The sequence below is a fragment of the Labrus mixtus genome, chromosome 11 (assembly GCF_963584025.1).
Source record: "Labrus mixtus chromosome 11, fLabMix1.1, whole genome shotgun sequence".
Lineage (NCBI taxonomy): Eukaryota > Metazoa > Chordata > Actinopteri > Labriformes > Labridae > Labrus > Labrus mixtus.
Genome location: NC_083622.1, coordinates 22,738,566 through 22,751,632, shown reverse-complemented (window position 1 = coordinate 22,751,632; position 13,067 = coordinate 22,738,566). Strand labels below are relative to the sequence as shown.

Below are 13,067 nucleotides of genomic sequence, written 5' to 3'. Positions count from 1 at the left end.
ACAAACCAAACTGAATCTATGTTTTTTCCTTAATTAACTCTTTGTTTTTTATCCTTTTCACTTTTGATTTGATACCTATTTGGATAAGAGGGCTGTTACTTAACTTAAGGGGAAATCTCATTCAATCAGTGTTTAGCTCTGCGTGTGTTTGTGTGTGCGTTATTAGCACCGTCTGATGTTATCTACCCACTCCAGCGGGGAACACAGGGTGATGCCAACATCAGCCCAGAATGAAATCCCCCCTCCCTTCTCCCTTTTCCCTCCTCCCTCCTCTCTTCTACCTTCTCCGCCTTTGTGTCTGTTATTCATTTCTTCTTCTTGTGCTTTCTCTCTGTCTAACCTGTGTGTGTGTGTGTGTGTGTGTGTGTGTGTGTCATTGACAAAGTGTTTTACTCCAGTTTGAGGAGGTTTTCCACGTTTTCTTAGTTTTCTTTTTCTACCCTTGCTCTCTGTTAATTCCTCTCTGGTTTTACCTCTTTCATCCCTCTGTGGTCTACAGTGATATCCTGTTTACCCAGAAACCTTGGCTCACCATCACATAGCTACACACCCACATCCACACCCAAACACACACACACATACACACACACACACACACACACACACACACAAAACCCCTCCCCATTGTGTCTGGCTGGCTGGCATGCTGATGAATGAATGAACCCTTGTGCTTATTCCTTATCTCTGTATCCTTAACACACACACACTAGGTTCTGAAGGGACGCCCTGCAGGCTGATGCTGTTCTAAGAGGAACCCCCCTTCCTCATCACTCCCACCAGAGTCCAGTTCAAAATCCAATTTTAGACTGTGCCTTGCCAACCTGAACCTCTAATCTTAATCTAAAAGCACAGTCATTCAATCACCCTGCCTGTCCCTTTGAACGCTAGCTCACCTTTGCTGTGTAACACACATTTAGGAGGTTTTCTGGATATTTCATGCTTGTAAGTGAGTCAGTGATTCACAGGCAGCATGCAGAATTAATCCGTTATTGATGTACGTAGTTCTACATAAAATATTTTTCACTTAAAAGACAAATTTCCGGTCACCTTATTGTCACTTTAGCGCTTGATAAGTGTTTACATCAATTTTAATGATCATATTTTTGAAAATATTGTAAATAATATTTTACACAATGATTTCTTATTGAAAAAGCCTGATAGATATATAATGAAATAAAACCAAAAAGCCTCAAATGAATCATAATCAGACACCACATTTGTTCAAGCTCTCTGCAGCTGTGGTCTGATGGCACTATAGCCAATCAAATCATTTCAGGAAGTACCACACTCAGCCGCCTTTTGTTCCCCTCTGCGCTCCTCTCCTCAGCGGTAAAACACATCATGATGAGCAGGGCAGCAATAAAACAAAATTGATGTCTCCCTCTTAATGCTGTCCTTGGCTGCTGGTGCAGATTTGGGAGGATATGCATGGCTGGCTGCAGCGGAGGCTTTTTGCTCCAAAATGAGATATCCATAATTTGGGGGAGAAAAAAAAAAAGCAGCATGATTCCTGACAAAGTGATAAGCAGATTGGCTGTTTGGATTTTATGAACAATGTTGCATTATTAGGCATGTGTGATGCTGATGCAATGAGAGATTTTTTCTCACAATGAATATTGAGACTCTGTTGCTTGCAGTATACGGAGGCTGCAGACAGACAGTGTCTGTTGTTTTTGTGCTGTATACAGCAATACTGGGGTTTTTTTTTTATGAAGGATCCAGGTGTGTTTTGTCTTGTTATGGACTTCAGAAGGAGGACTAGATTATAACACATTAGCTGTGCTATCCCTGAACCGTGCTGCACTATGAAAGACAATATACTCACTGTATGATGTGGTTTTGGTGCAGTATGTCTTCAGACATCACAGGACCAAACCTCAGCTGCACTGTCAGCAGCTTGTCTTGGCAGCAGAGAATCGATGTATTGTAAAACAAATGATATCTCTGCTTTAGTTTACAGGGGTCTGGAGGATTTTATTATCAGGGAACAAATTGGGTTTGAGTTTGTTTTAACCGCAGTTCCCACCATGGTGATCTCCCCTGTGTCGGTCTGACTAGGGTTTTTTTCCTAGTTTTCCTTCTCCATCAACACAGATAAGTGTTTATTTTTGGCCTCAGAGACAATTTCCACTGCAGGCGTATGGCAGGAAAACACAAGAGTAAGCCTCCTCTGCATCAGAGGGGATTATTAGTCTGTGTTTGGGGTTGTGTTGTGCTGGTTTGGTTGCTGTATAAAAAGAACAGTTTTGGAATTATTAGAGGTAAGTTAAAACTGGCAGCAGACAAATGTATGCACATTACTACTTTTTAAGTTTCTGCATTTATCCTTTATTTAGAACTTTCTGGCTAAATGAAGGTTAATGTGGATGAAGGACTGATTCTATTGGTTGGATGGTTCTTGAGAGATGTTTTTGTGGCCCCAAACAGCCACAAGGGAAATAAATGAGGTCTTTATGCTTTAAAAACGTAATTAAACTACCCAAAGGTGAGAATTGTGCTTTATTGGATGTGTTTAAAGATTTCAAGGAATACAATTTTTGAAATGTATGTCAGGCCTACCAAGCTATCTCCTTTTCAAGAGCAGGGATTCGAGCAGTGATTGTGACAGAGCTAACGCAATTATAATACGTGCAGACACCATTATAAGAAAAAAGGAAGGAGTACATTTTGATAGACATTATACCCAAGGCACTAAAAGTAGACTCTAGACAGCAGCCTGGAGAGTCTTGCTCATCTGTTACACGGTGTTACACCATCCCTGATTATTCATAGATTGAAGCAGAACTGTGTTTGTGTGTATTCCGGTCCATTGCCTCTAAGTATTCATACAGTATGCTTCCTTTCCCGCCCACACACAAAAGAATAGGCAACATGCATATTCATATATTCTGTATATTTAAGTAAACAGTAAAAGAAATCAGTACAGTAGTAACAGTTGTGGGATGACTCTCTTATGTACAGTGTACTTTTAGTATACTTTTCTTCATGGCGCGGACCATCTGGCTGGTGCCCAATTTGAGATAAGATGATGGAGAGAGCAAGATTGTGGCTGAAGAAAAAAAATACCTTCCATATAATGGATCTGCTGTGTAGGAAAGGCTCAATTATCTCACTCACACATTTCACATTTTAAAGACTGACTTGTGTGAATGTATAGCCTACTGGTGTTCAATGATTTAAAAAAAGCTGCTTTGAATATTCTGTAAATAAAGAGTGTGAGCATATTTTATTTAGTGAAAAGATGGGTGAGGAGGACATTTCAAAACAAGGAAAAAGGGGAGTGAAAAGTTTCTATATATTCAGAATTGATTGGTTTCGGTGTATTAAAAGGTACAGTTAGATGGGGTCATCCCAGCAGCATTTGTTTTAATGCAGATGAAAAGGCTTTTAAACACTTCCCTTCATTAAATATCTTCCTCTCTGATTGGATTTAAATCTTGGCTCCTTATCAGCAGAACAGCACTTAAAATCTATTAGGTCATTTCACTTGCTTTGCCCTTCCATCTCCTCTAATACACTCTCTGTCTCCCTGGTGTCCACTCTGCTCGTCTCATCGTCTGATCTCTCACTCTCTCTCTCGATCTTTTTCTGTTTCCCTCTCTCTACTTTTCCTGCATTGCCTTAAAGATACTCTGAGGTTTCTGTGCTGCGTTGACATTTTGTTGCGAGAACATCATGAGTCATTAATGTAACACGCAGACATATATGCACATGCAGGATGTGCTGCCATTAGTTATGCAATAAAGAGTCCGTGTCAGCAGTAGTGTGGGGATGAATGTTATCATGGCTGCATTCTTTTCATTTTACTGTGCTATGGATATTAGTGATGCAACATATGACTTTATACTCTACATCAAATGGTTGAAATGGGCCACAACATTGACCCAAGGTGATTTTCTTCAAATTAGGATCTATCCATAGACCAACAAAAAAGATGCTCAATTTACGACATGAACTCAGCCAACCATCATGTTAAATGCTACTACCTGGAAAATGTTGCTGGTTTCTTTATAAAATTATGTCTTTTGATTAATCAGTAAAACCGTTTACTGTTTTGTCAAAAAATGAAACAAATCGTTGGACACCACTCTCATACAATATGTTCTTTGATTTAGAAGTTTCTATTAGCTGGTACAGGCAGTTAGCTTAGCCATTGATTTATAAAGCTCAGAGCTCAGGGGGAAATGCTCACTGTTTTAGATAAAGTCTCACAGGTAGAGCACATAGACTTTATAAAACATGGACGTAGTCTCAGTGTCCTCTCCCATTGGTTTCCGAGGAGGCACTATGAAGCCCAACAATGGAGGTTGCCATCAAGATATTGAGTTTAGGTGGGCTGAATGAAAGCCTTGGTTGCTTCAACACACCCATCTGGCTTGCATTGCTTGTCATCTAGCATATTCCGAATATTGTAAACAACACAAAGCCCACACTTTAATGTCAGGATTCAGCTAAAGTGAAGCCAGTAGCCTCCTGGTAAACCACTATAATGTGCCTGCCTGTCAGCCACGCCCATTATTATGCCGATTATGAATACCCCCCCAGTTAAAGTAAAGAAATGAGCTGGAGAGACTGAAACCATTTCTTGGACCAGTTAAAATGCCCATTTCTTGGGGTGGGTGCTTGGTTTTTGTTCTGAATTAAAATCTGTAAGAAAGGCCAGTGAATTTGAAAAGTACTGCCAAGCTTTTTCCTCAAACACAATAAGTTGTTGGAGCATTTGCAGCTAGCATTTGGATGTTTTTTTTGCCACTTAGAGGGCTGAGAGAAAAGTGGAAAAGTCAGATAAATCTTTATAATGGAGTGTGAAAGCCCCCCAAGACATGAAGGGGTTCCTGTGGCTGTGTGATGCCACAGCTGAATGAGAGCAGATGAAACACAGCTCTGTGCTGTTTCAGTTCCAGCACAGTTTCAGCTTCTTTGTCAGCATGTGTGCGTGTGTGTGCGTGTGTGCGTGTGTGAGTGAGTGTGTGTGTGCGTGTGTGTGTTTAGAGGCTGAAAACTCATTGACATTCTCAGCCCAGGCTTTGGCACTGCAGTGTGTGTCTTTCATGTGTGAGAGGCTGTCTATCAGTTTGTGTGTGTTATTATGTATTCACAAATGTGTGTGTGTGGCAGCATTGGCTATCTGTTACCATAGAAACTTGTCGGCCGAATGAGTGAGTGTGATGGTGCACATGTGGGGTTGGGTCAAATGAGAGTATGGGAAATCTACGATTTGTAAATATTCAATACTAACACGTGTGTATTTAGAGTTTTTTAAGTCATCATGGCCTCTTAAGAACTCCAATGTGTTGACATTGCAAAAAGCTGATGTTTCTGTTGGTTTTAACATTAACAATTATTTTATCTTTAGTTAAATATTAACGGAATTAACTGATAGCAAACTTAACATCTTTGTTAGCACATTAACAAAGTTTAAATGTGGATTAACTGTGCCATCTGTTGTTGTGAGTATATGTTTTGGGTGTATATTTGTGTGTGTGAGGCAGAAACTATGAAGAAGTGTTGGTTTTACATTTTGTAAAATACTTAACAGGCTTTTTTTCAATTTAAAAAATAGAACATTTTATCAAAATATTACAGCACCATGCATGTGTTTCAGATATCTTGTGTACGTGTGTGTGTGGCATTTGTAGCAAGCCAACATGACAAATGGTGCTCCAGAGCCTGTGGCAGTTATCTTGTATGTGCGCCTCCCATTTCTTTGTGTGTGTGTGTGCGTGTGTGCGTGTGCGTGCGTGTGCGTGCGCGTGTGTGTGTGTGTGTGTGTGTAATACACAGAGAGAGGATAATAGCAGATGCTCTCTCTGGTCTTGTAGACATGCTCCAATGCTGCTGCCATCTGGTTGGCTGAATGGAGCTGAAGGCGGGATGGTGGTCGCTGTGAAGTCATTGGCTGGTGGGAAGGCTTGGGGCTTTAAGTTCACTTAAGACAGAGAAAGAGGGAGAGAGATAGGACTGTTGCACAGAGGGGAGGGGGGCATTCTGCCCTGTCCAGTCAAAGGGGCAGATGGAGAGAGCACAGGAGGAGAGCAGAGAGCTAAGCATGCTCAGGGAGAGGATGGGAGGATGTGAGAGCTTGAATCAGAGCAAGTTTTAAACTATTGGAACCAATGCCCTGAAAATAGTCATTTAAATGTTGAATACATAGGTTGATTGTATATTAAAGATGTACTGCCTTATCTGAGGCTGAACAGAAAAGATGAAGTATGCAGGTTCTTTGTCACTACTTTTTTGTTATTGAGTGAAACTGTTGCTTGTCCGTCTCTCAACTCACTCTGTAAAACCTTGTGTTTATTTTACACAAAGAACCAGAGCTCCTTTATGGGGACAAAAATAAGGAAGTGTTTTTATCACTGAGCCTGAGGCTGTGCCTGAAAACTCATACTAATGTAGTGCTCTACATGCTCAAAGAGTCACTAACCTGACAGTTAATATGCAGTTTGCGCCTTACTGATGCTCTTCCTCTTCGTTTCATGACTCCAATCATGTATTTATGGTCCAAGTTACATTCAATGAGCTAGCACTAAGCTAGCTCAACCATCGGGCCACATAGTAGTTCAGTGATTGAGAAAATAGCAGAAATAACTCAAACTTACTAAAGCTGGGGGAGTGATACATAAATTACTTGGTAGAGAAATCAAATATAAATGACAGAATTTAGAATTTTTGCAAACTTTGAAACTTGAAAAAGTTTTGGTTGAAATCCACTGCAGTTAACATGAATTTTGGTTGCAATTTTAACCCTATACTCCACATATGTAGAGTGCACACCAGTAGTTTTCCTAGTGCATTTTTACAATTCTAAAGACAGGCTCGCTTTTAGTTACACATCCAGTTAAAATGGAAAATAATCTGGTTGTGGACTCATTTTATAATCATCCAGTTGTCCATAAAGTTTCTTGTCCAACTTTGTTTCATTGATGATACATGTTCCCAAATATTAGCAATCCCAATGCATAGTACAATGTTAGGGTTAAGCAACTGATAGCCAATCATCTTTGTTTGAACTATTCCAATGTTCATTACTCTACAACGACAAACAGAGGGTGAGCTGAGCACTGCAGGGATGACTGGTGCTCTTTCTGAGAGGTTATCTTTGGTCACACAGGCCGAACTGTCTCGCTCCATCACATCAAACCACACAGACACTGCCTGTGGAGCTGAGCCACAGAGGACATCCTTTTACCTCTGCTGCTCTTCTTTTTTTACCCTTATATTCTCTCTTTACCTCTTTTTCTGATTTTTCACTGTCTTCCCTAATGCCAGTCATTGATTGTTTAGTTAGTAATGCTGTCTGAGCACTTACTCATTCTTTCTTTCTGTCATTGGTGATACTTCCCTTTTTTATTCTGTTATTAAACCTTTCCCCCACCTTTGTCTTACCTCTGATCAATCTTTCTGCTCCCTCTTGTCTCACTGCTGCCAGTTTCTCATTTCCTTTTACTCCCTTATACACGTTTTTTTGTGTGCATATTTCATCTACCAGCTCTTCCAGTTCGTATTTTATCTTTATGCTCCCTGTTTTATCTGCTGGCATTTGGCCATAGTCCTGCATTTCTTTGTTGTATCATTCAAAACCGGCAGGCATGTGTTGCTTATCTTGCTTAAGCCACAAGGCTTTTTCTTTTTTAAACATTTGTAATAGAGTTTTATGAAGACTTGTTGTAAGATGCGAGTCAAAGGAAATATAAAGCAGATGGTTTGCAACAAGATATTTGCTTTCATTATGATGAAAGGTACATAACGAAAGAACTCTTAGAAACCGTATAAAATGTATACGGCAGTGTCTCTACATGTTTTTAAAGGTCAGTGCTGGACTGCTAGTTGTGTTGCAATTTAATTTGACAGGAAGGAAGGAAGCACTCTGTACAGTCCCTGTTTACTAAACTTGCATTCATGTAGTGTTGGAAAAGTTGGAAACACAACATGTCATTTTGAACATTCCTATGACACAAACACTGCAGAAGAGATGAATGAATGGTTGGGCAAAAAACTTTAAATTAGATCTTCAATTTCACATTTTTTTTTAATGTTCAAGATCTTTACTGTTGGTTATTGTCCATTTACAATGACCTAGATGAGTTAAACAATATTAAAACACACATTTTCTTAGTTAGCATGCATGTTGCTACCACTTTACATCTTAAAGCTTGTGGACACACCTCAGTTGCCGCTATCGATCCTACCAAGTCACTTTAGACATTATCTTGCCATTCACTGCACATAGTGTATGAATTGTCCAGTATAGTTCACTTCACCATTTATGTTCTACTTGTATATACCTCCTATTTTATTTGTATTTGTATTATCTTTTCTGTTTTTATTTTTATTTTGTATTACCTACGTCCACTGTCTTTGTGCTGCTGCTGTAGCGCCTGAATTATGAAGTAGGCCTATTATCTTATCTTTTGACTTCTCCACTCCAGAAAAAACAAAGAGGAGCACAGGAATGCATAACTGTCTTGCATATGACTTACTCTTTAAAAATGTCCAAAAATGTCTTACTAGTGTAGTTTGAAAGGTCAACTCTTTCATTATGTTGACCTTTATTTGTCTGTAGGATTGTAAACAAAGAATTTTTGGTTGTTATGGTAACATGAAACCCCTCTATATCAAGAAAACAAAATGATACAGTGTTGGATTGTACAATGTATGTAGCATTGACAATACTTTCATCAGAATGAAAACCCTCTAAATAATACAAATTGTACACCGAGTCTTTATAACAACATCACAGTCAGTGGCAGGTATCTCCACAGAGCAACTTAGTGACCTTTCATGTGAACTCGTCTGGATGTAGGAATGTCAAGTTCATGCATTCCAGTTATTCCTCCTCAAGCCGTGACTTTTTCTTTCACAGAGCAGCAACAGAAACAACCTGATTCCTCACCGTGTGCTCTAATAAATAGAGGCAGCTGGTGTGTTGTTCACTCAGCAGGGAAAAAAAACACACAAATACATAACCAAGAAATCTCACTGACTTAACCGGCCTCACTCAGAACAAACAGGAGAAGTCAATTAAAAACAAAAGCATGTTGGCTACATTAACAGGAATCTTTGGGATTCTCTTTGCATTATTATCCCAATGTAAATGACAAAATGTGTTTGTTTTTATGTGGAGAAGATTCATTCTCCTCTTTTGTCTTTTAATCTTTTTTTCTTCACTGACACTACACATGCTTCAGACTTTAAGCCTTTTCATCTTGATGAGTCAGCACGGGAACTCTCTGTGTTCTTTGTCATCTCCTTGTTCTTGCTTTTCAGAGCGTATAGTTACAGCCACAGAGTGTATATTTACTGCTACATGCTCATTATTCTCTCTGTGCTCTCTGTTCCCTCTTAGGCCCTTGCGTCTCACCGAGCCTACCTCTTGACCGCTCGCATTCCTGCCAAGGTAAGAGAAGCAAAAGAATAAAATAAATAAAAGGTTCAAAATATTATCAAATATTTCTTTGCATTAAGGTCAGCCGCCTGAATGTCCATCATGCATCTCAAAGTAATTCAGAATAGTTTCATTATCTCCTCCTGCTTCCTTAAAAATATTTGATTGACAGCAGTTATGTTGATATCTCCTAATCCTGTCATGTCAAGGAAACATGTCTCACAACAACTGTTTTTTTAATGTCCTTTTACAGGCTTGGTTTTGCGGTTCATTCTTGAACCTTTGTTCTGTAAAAGTACATGAGTTTAACTAAAAAATGTATGGTTTACACAGTTTATATTTATTTTATTTAACCTTTATTTAACCAGGTTTTTCCCATAGAGATGAAGAACCTCTTTTCCAAGGGAGACCTGACTTAGACAGTCAGCAGCAAAGACACAAAGATACAGACAAAGTACAGTTTACAAGGTCAAGCATCGACATCCTGTAAAGTCGGATTCAAAGTCTTTCATTTTAGATTTAAAAACATTTAAGGACAGCAGCTCCTTGAGTTTCAAGTCATCCTGCAACAGTTTCCAGGCTGAGGGTGCATAATACCCAAAAGCCCTTTTCCCAATTTCTGTGTGAGCATAAAGAGTTCCTGAGAACAATAAAGAATACTGTCCGTCCTGTACTTTTCTGCCTGATAAAAACACAAAGATAGTGTAGGAGCAGACCAACAATGGCTTAAAATACAAGGGTAGAGAGCAGGCCATCCTACCCGAGAGTGCAACTCACAATGGTGAGTCAGAGCTTTACAGTTTGTAACGAACCTCAAGGTGTCATTTACTTCAGGTGTTACAAAGCCTCACAGATTCTTGAAGTCATTTCCCTACTCATAATTTGTCAATCCCTGTGTAATAGTGTGAATCAGTGTGTGTGTGTGTTTTCAGAGTAGATTAAAGATAATTTAGAGGCTCTGTGTGTGCTTGGTTATATTGTGATTATACAGCTGGTTAACATGCACCACCGGGGCCGTATGACAGCACAGGTGGCAACTGTTAGCTCCATCACCAGTAATATAACATCTGTCAGCACCATTGTCAACACTTCCACATTACATCCAGCAGTGCTTAAATACAATGCAGATGTTCATGAACACTTCCAGCCGTACCAGTTCAACAGTTATTGCTGTCTCTACTGCCACTTTTAAACTTCATATCAGACTTAAGCGTCTGTATTGTGACCCTCTGGCCTGCTCTGATCTGAAGTTAAACACAGGTTTACACAGAATGGAAACCATTTTTTTGGCTTAAGCCAGCTAACTTAAGAATTTATAAGAAACTTTGCCAGTGAAAAGAAGCCAAGATCATAAATCTAAAGCCTTCAGTGTTGAGGGAGCTGTAGTGGCGCAGGTCTTTTGAAATTAAACTTAAGAGGGATCTTGTTTGCTGTTCCACTAATTTTGACTCTGGTTGGTGGCATATGATGCGAGCTTGGCATTTGAATCATTCCTGAAGTACTTTTCTTTAAGATCTTGCATATTGAAGACATCAGGCCAAGCTTCCTCTTACCCGGGGGATTGTAGAATCTAAAGTGTGCTCAAACACTTGCCTACAATGAACCTCGGGATGGGCTGAATGTTTAACTGCTCCAAGTACAGTACAGGACAGAACAATATAGGTGCATTTGAGCTTCAAGTCAATCATAATATAAATCCACTTTCTATGATATTCATTCATTATCTAAACCGCTTATCCTGCATCGGGCTGGAGCCGATCTTAGCTGTCATTGAGTGGAATCTATGATCATGATTCTTCGTTGTAAAAGTGCTCAATATGTCCTATATTCAGATTACATAAAGAAACGGATCTAAATAAAACCGTTTTTTTTTATTTCAAGTTATAGGACTGATGATCCTGCTGGTCGGAAAAAGTAGCTCTCATCAGTACCTTCCGAAGTCTTAAGATAGCATCATAACTTCATATCTTGTATGAGCTCCAGGAAACAATTCCCTGTTGCCCTTCAAACTGCTGCATGTTTTCCAGTCAATAAGATGCCTCAGGGGATGGTTTGGGTGATTGATTGTTGGTTCAAAAACGGATTTATCGCTTTATTGGGGGTTAGAAGAGGCCATAAAGAACATTCAAGCTGACCTTTTTTCAAATGATGTCATAGTTTTCCAGTGTTAAGGATCTGTGTATTTAGCTGGCTTTGAGTCTTTTTTTCTATTTTTGTGCTCTCTCCTGACCAAAGTGGATCAGGCACTTGCTAACTCTCTCTAACAGTCCATCTTTTTCTACTATCACTGTCTTGTTTTTATCACACCTCAACCAGGATCCCTCATCTGTTGGCATTCTCTCTCCTTCTCCTCCAGCCCTGCTTAGCCTGTTAACAGCCACAGATCAGCTCAGGTCTCCTTTCCGTCTTTCCTTTTAAGCCACATGTTCATCTTTCTCTCCCTCATCCTCCCCTTCTTTTTTAACAATCCGGATTACTTCTTTCTCTCTTCACCCCAATCCCCTTGGTTCTTTATTTATCAGTTCCCCCCCGCCCACTCACTGTGCAAAAGGTCAGCAGTGACATCTACATTTTCCTAATAGGCGAAAAATGCTGATCAGTTCAAAACGATTTCATTATAATGAGTCTTACATCAAAAACAGTTAAACAGCAAAGACTGAATAAAACACTCGATAAGGGAAGTTTATTGCACTCTCAAATTGGCACCAGAGGTTGCCACGTGGCAAACTGACAAATTTGTCAAAGGGCTTGACGACCTACGGATCTTTTTTCATCTGGATTTTCACAATCACCAATACTGGTTATTTATGTGCTGCATGGAGTCTTGTTGCATAGTATTTTTTTGGTACAAAGTGAAGCGGTCTAGCATGCATAAAAACGGCTGACGGTTACAGTCGTATTGATTTTTCTGATGTGAAATCTATAAAACAGCAGAGATGACTCGACTGCAAATGAAGATTAGCCTCTGCTCACTCTTCCAACAAACACGCTATCGACCTTATACATCCTCTGTAGTTTCAGTTTTTTACTTTCCTGAGATCTGTTTATTTTTCTGAATCAAAGCTAAGACATGCAGCGTTGATTTTATGCCTCTAACATTCTGAAAGCATTGCATGAGCTGTGTTTGATCTATCATATGTTGGATACATCTCTGGAAATCACTGCTGTGAATTTAAAATACACGAGAGAACTATCTGTAGGTGGAAGACGTAGGGATGCCAGAGGCTTTAATATTAAAGTAACTGTACTGCAGTAGCAGTAAACCCCTCGGTTAAACACTTAACTGAGTTTTTTTCCTTCTCTCAGCTGTAGTTCAAATCCCCCTTTAGCTCTCCAATGCACGTCTCTGGACTGTGTGACTCTCAGATTGATGGTTTGGCTCCTCTTGAGAACCTGCAGGGCCCTACAGTCTGTCCGTTTCTGCTCCCAACATACTCTAAGGCCAGCACACATACACACACAAACAAACACACTTTCATTCATTGCTCAGTTTTTCCTTTTAGTCTCTTTTTGTAGCCTCTTGTTTCTGCATATTTCACATACTGTACCTGTACACTCTTTCTTTATATCATTTTCTTCCTGACTCATAGCAGAAGTATGGGAGATTAAGAAACAAAAGAACACACTAAAGCATACTCCTCATAACTTAGATACCCAGACAAAACATAATGCAGAATGT

General features: G+C 39.6%; 1 protein-coding gene across 2 annotated transcripts in view; it reads left to right on the top strand.

Annotated features, from left to right (window-relative positions):
- Nucleotides 1-13,067, top strand: part of LOC132984233 (F-actin-uncapping protein LRRC16A-like) — a 66,297-nt gene that overhangs the window by 15,956 nt on the left and 37,274 nt on the right. For both annotated transcript variants that reach the window (XM_061050977.1, XM_061050976.1), the window contains exon 3: nt 9,350-9,400. In XM_061050977.1, the coding sequence (XP_060906960.1) occupies nt 9,350-9,400 (51 nt within the window). The remainder of the gene's footprint in view (nt 1-9,349; nt 9,401-13,067) is intronic.